At 47.2% G+C, this 9,079-nt stretch overlaps 1 protein-coding gene across 2 annotated transcripts in view; it reads right to left on the bottom strand.

Annotated features, from left to right (window-relative positions):
• Positions 1 to 132: 132 nt before the first annotated feature.
• Positions 133 to 9,079, bottom strand: part of LOC107389817 (dynein axonemal intermediate chain 1) — a 33,338-nt gene continuing 24,391 nt past the window's right edge. For both annotated transcript variants that reach the window (XM_054746824.2, XM_054746825.2), the window contains 2 exons: positions 6,832 to 7,017; positions 133 to 667 (listed from right to left, as the gene is read on the bottom strand). In XM_054746824.2, coding sequence (XP_054602799.1) covers positions 599 to 667; positions 6,832 to 7,017 — 255 coding nt within the window. In that variant the 3' untranslated portion in view covers positions 133 to 598. The remainder of the gene's footprint in view (positions 668 to 6,831; positions 7,018 to 9,079) is intronic.

Below are 9,079 nucleotides of genomic sequence, written 5' to 3'. Positions count from 1 at the left end.
AAGTTTGAAGTGAAAAACAGTTACAATTGTATTGAATTACTGTTAAAACCTTTAGTACTTTATTTATGATATTTTCTGTAACTGCAATGTATCTTTTTGACAACCATTTAGTAAAAAGATCTTTTGCTGAAGTTTCAGTCTGAACTGTGTTTATTTGATTGCATTGTTTCCAATTAAATATTACTGGTTTTAATTCTAATCATTTCTAAACTGAAAACATTTCTGTGAGATATAGATAAAAAAAACTAACAAATGTTGAGAAATTCACATTTTCTCATTCTAATTCTCACTTAAATTTAGTATCTGACGAATTTGTCTTTAACTTACTTACATTTTCCCCAGCAAAACACATTTGAAAAATCCTGTGGCACAACAAAGTTTGGGCAGAAATAAAATTAAAACTAACTAACAAACTCACTAAAGGTCAGTCTAAAATCCTGTTATCTTCCTAGAGATCCAGAACACTTGAAAAGCAAAGTGAAATGATCTAAACTGGAACCAAGCTGAACAGCAGCCGGTTTAAAAACAAACACAACAGACAGAAAGACACTTTGACTCAGAGAGGACAAAGTGGACACACACAGTCCAGAGAGTCTGGTTAAGGTAGGTCAGGGTTGTAGGTTAGACACGTCTCCATCTTGTCTACCTCTGGTTGTGGACCCCGAGCCTGCGCCGGTCCAACGGAGACATGCAAACACAAACATGACTTGACTTTAGCCATACGCTTAAGCAGTAAACAGGCAGAAAGGAAACTAAATCAGTTGACTAAAAAGCAGTTCAACTTAACTTTTAAGATGTTGTTTTTGTTTATTTTAACCTAAGAAGATCATATTTACCAGGCTCACAGTTTTAACACTTTTCTCAAACTGAGTTCAAATTTAAGAGGCAGAACTAAAGCATTTGCTGAAATAGCAACATTTAGATTTTGAGATTTTTTTAGGCAACGGAATTTTGTTTTTGATCAGGTTCTGGTTCACTCCCTCACTTCTTACTTCTCCAAACTGTAGGGATGGGTACCGAATTCTGTACTTTTTAAGGTACCGACCGAGCACCGATTCACGTCATTTCAAACGGTGCCTCGTTTCGGTACCCGTCCTTAGGGATGCACCGATGGATCGGCATTTGATCGTAATCGGCCGATAGTGCCCCTATCGGTTTTGATCGGAGTTTTCAAAATAGATCAAAGCAGACCGATCAGGTAGGGTTGTCACGGTAACCAATGTAGCGGTAAACACCGGTAAAAAAAAAAGTTGACAATAATAATAACCGTCTTGTTTAAAAAAAAACTATATTATCTTGGTGGGTTTACCGTGGCTGCGGTGTAGGCGCGGTGACCGTTACCAGCCACCGTATCATCTGCTGAAGTTGCAGGACTGGCGGCACATGCGCGCTTTGTTGTTTACAGCCAAAACTTTCTTGAAGCTAAAGCTGAAATAATGGCCAAAGGAGGAGACGGCAGCGCTCAGGAGGACATTTTTTATCCCTCAAAGAAGACAAAGTCGGAATTACGGGCATCTTTTAGATATTTGAAGAATGCCGGGGGAGTTTATAGAAGACGGACGGCTATCCTGTTTGCAGCACGTGCAGAAAAAGAGTCTGTGAAAGGCAGCAACGCTTCAAATCTCATGACACATCTGCGTGACCATCACCCACAACTCTACAGTCAACGCAAGGCAAACTAACGTTAGCGTTTTAGCTAAAATGCGTGATCCGAGGATTTGGGTTGAAGGAGAATGCAACGAGTCGCTATATAAAGCAGCTGCAGCGCCGCTACCTGCATGTAAACCGTGTCGCGGACACCCCCATGTTGAAATGACGCTATGCATTACGGGGCTCCCAGGGGCAGATAAGAGTTGGTCTCTCTCCGAGAATAATTATGAATTTAACAATGATTACTGCCTGATGACATTTTCCCCACATCTGCAAAGCTCACTGGAACACAAACCGAGGACATTATTTTCCTGATATAGGGTTTATTACTCAAGTAAGGGTAAAAAAAGTATCTGATTAGAAGGCTACTTGAGTACTGAGTATCATCTGAACTAATATTTTTAAAATGATGACATCAAACAGACATAAAATAAGTTATGGGCAAATATTGGTATTTTAAAGCCTAAAGGGGAAAAATGTAAACAAATAAACAACATAATTACAAAATAACACATTTTAGGCAAAATTTAGACACAAACTGAGGACAATATTTCCTGACATACAGGGTTTATTTAATTGTGTGAAAATGTAGCACGTTTAAAAAAAAAATACCACGATAATACCGAAAACCGTGGTAATTTTGGTCACAATAACCGTGAGGTTAAATTTTCACACCGTGACAACCCTCCTCCTTGAACCGTCACCTTATCGTGGTGGAGGAGTTTGAGTGCCCTAATGATCCTAGGAGCTATGTTGTCTGGGGCACTTAGTGCCCCTGGTAGGGTCTCCCATGACAAATTGGTCTTAGGTGAAGGGCGAGACAAAGAACGGTTCGAAGGATCTTTCATGGTGGTGAAAACGAAGAGTCGGAGTACCCGGCCCGGAGGGTTACCGGGGTCCCACCCTGGAGCCAGGCCTGGGGTTGGGGCCCGTGAGCGAGCGCCTGGTGGCCGGGCTTTCGCCCATGGGGCCCGGCCGGGCCCAGCCCGAACCGGATACATGGGCTCGTCCAACTGTGGACCCACCACCCGCAGGAGGAACATGAAGGGTCCGGTGCAATGTGAATCGGGTGGCAGACCAAGGCGGGAGCCTTGGCGGTCCAATCCCCGGACAAGGAAACTAGTTTTTGGGACATGGAACGTCACCTCGCTGGCGGGGAAGGAGCCGGAGCTTGTGGCAGAGGTTGAGCGGTACCGGCTAGATATAGTCGGACTCACCTCGACACATTGCATTGGCTCTGGAACCCGAGACCTGGAGAGGGGTTGGTCACTCTACTTTGCTGGAGTTGCTCCGGGTGAGAGGCGGAGGGCTGGGGTTGGCTTTTTGTTAGCCCCGAGACTCTCTGCCTGTGTGTTGGGGTTTACCCCGGGGGACAAGAGGGTAGCTTCCTTGCGCCTTCGGGTCGGGGAACGGGTCCTGACTGTTGTTTGTGCTTATGGGCCAAATATCAGTTCAGAGTACCCACCCTTTTTGGAGTCCCTGGGACGAGTGCTAGATAGTGCTCCATCAGGGGACTCCATTGTCCTGCTGGGGGACTTCAATGCTCACGTGGGCAATGACAGCTTGACCTGGAGGGGTGTGATTGGGAGGAACGGCCCACCTGATCAGAACTCGAGCGGTGTTTTGTTATTGGACTTCTGTGCAAGCCGCAGTTTGGCCATAACGAACACCATGTTCGAACATAAGGATGCCCACCGGTACACTTGGTACCAGGGCAGCCTAGGTCACAGGTCGATGATAGATTTTGTAGTCGTATCATCTGACCTGCGACCGTATGTTTTGGACACCCGAGTGAAGAGAGGGGCGGAGCTGTCAACTGATCACCACCTGGTGGTGAGTTGGATCAGATGGCAAGGGAACATGCCGCGTAGACCTGGCAGACCCAAACGCATAGTGAGGGTCTGCTGGGAACGCCTGGCAGAAGAACCTGTCAAGACGGTCTTCAACTCCCACCTCCGGCAGAGCTTTGACCACGTCCCGAGAGCAGTGGGGGACATTGAGTCCGAGTGGGCCTTGTTCCACTCTGCGATTGTCGAGGCGGCTGTTGCTAGCTGTGGTCGTAAGGTGGCCGGTGCCAGTCGTGGTGGCAACCCCCGTACCCGCTGGTGGACACCAGAGGTTCGGGGAGCCGTCAGGCTGAAGAAGGAGGCCTACAGGGCGTGGCTGGTCTGTGGGTCTCCGGAGGCAGCAGACAGGTACCGGATAGCCAAGCGGGGTGCAGCAGTGGCAGTTGCCGAGGCAAAATCTCGGGCGTGGGAGGAGTTTGGTGAGGCCATGGAGAAAGACTATCGATCGGCTCCAAAGAGGTTCTGGCAAACTGTCCGGCGCCTCAGGAGAGGAAGGCAGCAACTCGCTCACACTGTTTACAGTGGGGATGGGGAGCTGCTGACGTCAACTGAGGCTATAGTCGGACGGTGGAAGGAATACTTTGAGGAGCTCCTCAATCCCACCAATGCGCATTCCGAGGAGGAACCAGAGCTGGGAAGCCTGGGGATGGACTGTCCGATCTCGGGGGCAGAAGTTGCTGAGGTAGTCAAACAACTACACAGCGGCGGAGCCCCGGGGGCGGATGAGGTTCGTCCTGGGTATCTTAAGGCTATGGATGTTGTAGGGCTGTCATGGTTGACACGTCTCTACAACATTGCGTGGTCATCGGGGGCAGTTCCTAGGGAGTGGCAGACCGGGGTGGTGGTCCCCATCTTTAAGAAGGGTGACCTGAGGGTGTGTTCCAACTATAGGGGGATCACACTCCTCAGCCTCCCTGGAAAGGTCTACTCCAAGGTACTGGAGAGGAGGGTCCGATCGATAGTTGAATCTCAGATAGAGGAGGAGCAATGTGGTTTTCGTCCTGGCCGTGGAACTGTGGACCAGCTCTATACCCTTGCAAGGGTGATGGAGGGGGCATGGGAGTTTGCCCAACCAATCCACATGTGCTTTGTGGATTTGGAGAAGGCTTATGACCGTGTCCCCAGGGGCACCCTGTGGGGGACGCTCCAGGAGTATGGGGTGGGTGGCTTTCTGTTAAGGGCCATTCAGTCCCTTTACCAGAGGAGCGTGAGTTTGGTCCGCATAGCCGGTAGTAAGTCGGACCTGTTCCCAGTGAGGGTTGGACTCCGCCAGGGCTGCCCTTTGTCACCGGTTCTGTTCATCACTTTTATGGACAGAATTTCTAGACGCAGCCGTGGTGTGGAGTGTGTCGAGTTTGGTGGCAGGAGAATCTCGTCTCTGCTTTTTGCGGATGATGTGGTCCTCCTAGCTTCATCCAGCTCTGACCTTCAGCTCTTGCTGGGTAGGTTCGCGGCCGAATGTGAAGCGGCTGGGATGAGGATCAGCACCTCCAAATCTGAGACCATGGTTCTCGACCGGAAAAGGGTGGCTTGCCACCTCCGGGTCGGGGGAGAGGTCCTACCTCAAGTGGAGGAGTTTAAGTATCTCGGGGTCTTGTTCACGAGTGAGGGTAGGAGGGATCGGGAGATCGACAGGCGGATTGGTTCGGCGTCTGCAGTGATGCGGACGCTGACCCGATCTGTCGTGGGGAAGAGGGAGCTGAGCCAGAAAGCCAGGCTCTCGATTTACCGGTCGATCTACGTCCCAATCCTCACCTATGGTCATGAGCTTTGGGTAATGACCGAAAGAACGAGATCGCGGATACAAGCGGCCGAAATGAGTTTCCTCCGTAGGGTGGCCGGGCTCAGCCTTAGAGATAGGGTGAGGAGCTCGGACATTCGGGAGGGACTCGGAGTAGAACCGCTGCTCCTCCGGATCGAAAGGAGCCAGTTGAGGTGGTTTGGGCATCTGGTCAGGATGCCTCCTGGACGCCTCCCTGGGGAGGTGTTTCGGGCATGTCCTGCCGGCAGAAGGCCCCCGGGTCGACCCAGGACACGTTGGAGAAGTTACATCTCCAATCTGGTCCGGGAACGCCTTGGGGTCCTGCCGGAGGAGCTGGTGGACAAGGCCGGGGAGGGGACGGCCTGGAGCTCCCTAGTTGGGATGCTGCCCCCGCGACCCGGACCCGGATAAGCGGAGGAAGACGAGACGAGACGAGACGAGACCGTGACAACCCTAATACAGACCATTTTAGATTAGGTTGCATTTCCTTTATTCCCAGATTATGTAGTTTGTAGCACCCATTATGTTGTAGAAAATTTCTGGCCAATCCACGTGATCGGTATCAGTGATCGTATCGGTGATCAGCATTCTTTGATATCGGTATCGGCAACAAAAAACCTGATCGGTGCATCCCTACCCATCCTTCATAACGAGAACTTGCCAAGACAGCTGCGCATGCGCAAGAGCGTTATGTCGTCGGTCCCTGCGAGTGAGTTGTAAACAGAGCAGCATGGGTAGAAAGAACGCACGCTAACGCTTGGGTCCACTTCACTAAATGTGATGGGTAACTGGGTGATGATGAAACCAGCGACAGACAACGATCTAAGTGAGACATCCTCATCTTAATCTGCGCCGGTAGGTAAATAAAATGTTTAAGATAACGTTACCTTGATATGTTAGCTTCCGTTTCACTAATGGTGCGTTCGCTTTCTCCTCGGAACTCCGAATTTCCGACTAGAAAAACATGAACGCGCTCTAAAGTTTGGCTTCACTTTACTAAATGCGACGGGTGATTGGGTGAAGATTGAAACCAACGACAACAATCTAAGTGTGAGGCATCATCGTTTTAATCTGCTCCAGCAGTTAAATAAACTGTTAAAGATAATGTTAGCTTGATATGTTAGCTTCCATTGCCACCGTTGTTATCAGCTAATGGTGCGTTCGCTTTCTCCTCGGAAATTCTAACTTCCCAGTAGGAAAAATCAAATGAAAAAAGACGGCAAAAGGAATGAAGATACACAGTAAATTTAGTTCACAGTAAAGATGTTTGCTTCTGTTTAATTATCCGCTTATAAAACTACAAGAACGATGTTAAAATACAAACAGTTGAATGTTATTTATCATGATATTTATCAAATATTGTTATATATTGAGAAAAATATATATTTAATTATAAAAGAGAATTAAAATAATAAACACTCAAAAGTGTATCGATCCGTAGGTACCGGGAATTAGTACCGGATCGATTCAAATGTCAAAGGTACCCATCCCTACCAGACTGAGATCTTTCTGAATGCTGCAGGTATTATATTGAGGGCTGATATGCACTAAAAATATTGGAGAGCTTCTTACCTTGGACATTTTGCGGAGGTTAGGGGAGAGCTTGAAGCTGTTCACACCCCCTTGGCTATTACCCACAATGATCACGGGATTGACTGGATGGAACTGAATGCAGGTCAACTTGGTCTTCTCTTTGGCCACGACTCGCTGTTGGCAGATGGCCTCATATTTGCAGATGTTGAGGTCAAATACATGAACCTGAAAGAGACAAGTCAGTATGTGAAACTTTCTTTGACCCACTAAAGAAATTGACATCCCCATCACCATGACACACAGACAAACACACAAATAAGCCACTCACATTTCAACTCCACTCACCACATTGGTCAGGAACAGTGTTGCCATTCCTAACGACTTTTTGACTCCCCTCAACAACTTTTTTTCCAAAAAGCGACTAGCAAAAAATCTAGCGACATTTCTCAGGACCCGTTGCTACTTTCTGTAGAACTTTCTTGTAGATATTCCCTACAGATTAGCAACAAAGAAACCATTTGCACTCTGAACCGTTCTTCCGGGAGTAAGGAAAGAGAACGATAATCTGCACATGTGCACGAGGACTGACCAATCATAAACCGTTATCGGCCGGGCTGATTCGCTGACACGGTACAGATGCAGAGGCTGAGTCCGCCGATTTACGTCTGCTGCAGGCTCCCGCTTCTACTAGAGATGGCGCAGGCGTCAACCTGCGATCTCTGGTTTTGCAGCCGTCAGACACTTTGGCTTTTCCTGCATTTGGCAAATAAAGTCATTTGGAGTTTCAACTACCGTCCCGTTTACACACGCAGCTCTGTGGCTCATCTGAATTTCCTTCAGTGGCACAGGGATGGTTATACTATGGGACACCCGCTCCCTTTTGCTCGGTGCGCCGTTATTATCACGATGGAGAGAAAACACAAACTAGGAAGTGTAAAAAAACTGCTTTTTAGGAAAACGTCTTTGAGAATGAGGAGAGCAAGAGGTCTGAGTTATATCCTACAACAGAACTGTTTGGATCATCGCATCATATCTGTCTTAATGCCACTTTATTGATACTTTTGGAATTTATTGTACATATCAAAGCAATTTGGGCCATTTTATCATTCTAATTAATAACTTAAATACATAACAGTTTTTATTTTCCTCCCTTTTAGTCCTATCTATATATATATAGATATCTTTTAGATGCTATGGGGAAAATGAAGCCAATATGGCACGATGATGTCATCAATATGTAAATTAGCACGTGACGTCATCTGGCGACATCTAGCGACTTTTGGGGGAACTTCAGCTACTTTCAGTCAAAAACAGTTGGCAACACTGGTCAGGAAACATGTCACACAAAACACTCTGGAATTATTTAGTGTGACCAGCAGATAAGCATATGAAAATATAGTACACCTTATATCAGTGCAAAAATAAATACAACAAAAGAAAATAGTTCATCAATAAAATGTAAAATCTAAAAAGCTTTAAAGGGGCATTATGGAAGTTTGACAGCCAAAACATGTATAGAAATAATAAATTTCTTCTTCATACATTCTCCTGCAATGCCCTGGTCCTGTAGAACAGGGATTCCCTAAGTGTGGTGCGTGCACCCCTGGGGGTGCGCGAGCTGCCACTAGGGGGTGCGCTAGGGGGTATACATGTCGATGGGGTGCGCGAGGTGAAAAGTTTAATGGCTGCGGAGCTCAGAGAAGTCTGTCAAAAGTCACCATTAGCGTAGCCAGAAACTCATTTGTGGATGGGCCTAAGAAAATGTAAGTGGGCCCAATAAACGTAATTGAAAACAAGTATATTTTGCTTGTGTGTGTGTGTCCTCCGCATATGCCCTAGCTCAGGGGTTGGCAATCCGCGACTCTGGAGCCGGATGCGGATCTTCCATCCATCTGATGCGACTCTCTGTGCTTGTAAAATAATGACTGGATATTTAAATAAAAAGCTTTATATTTTACTGCATAAATTTTACATCTGTAAGCTAATTCTAAATGTAAAGATTGTCTGCGTAAACCTGAACAGGTCCAGCCCGGTCTTACTGTGAGACCGGGTTGACACGTCACGCTTGTGCGTAATCATATGCGCTTATGAGCTGAAGAGGATATGAGATTCTGGGATTGTCCTCAGACAGGCTCATGGATGCGTTGCCACATTGGAGACAGGAACAAGCGCTATTCAGCCAAAGTTTCATAATCAGGGAACATTTTCTAAGTGACAAGTCTCTCTGAGAGACAGGGTTTGGAAAACGCTCGCTTCAGTGGGAGGAATCTTGCTGCATGCGCTCTGG

Source organism: Nothobranchius furzeri, chromosome 14 (genome assembly GCF_043380555.1).
Source record: "Nothobranchius furzeri strain GRZ-AD chromosome 14, NfurGRZ-RIMD1, whole genome shotgun sequence".
Lineage (NCBI taxonomy): Eukaryota > Metazoa > Chordata > Actinopteri > Cyprinodontiformes > Nothobranchiidae > Nothobranchius > Nothobranchius furzeri.
The sequence above is the reverse complement of the archived record's forward strand: the minus strand, read 5'-3'. Positions and strand labels throughout refer to the sequence as shown.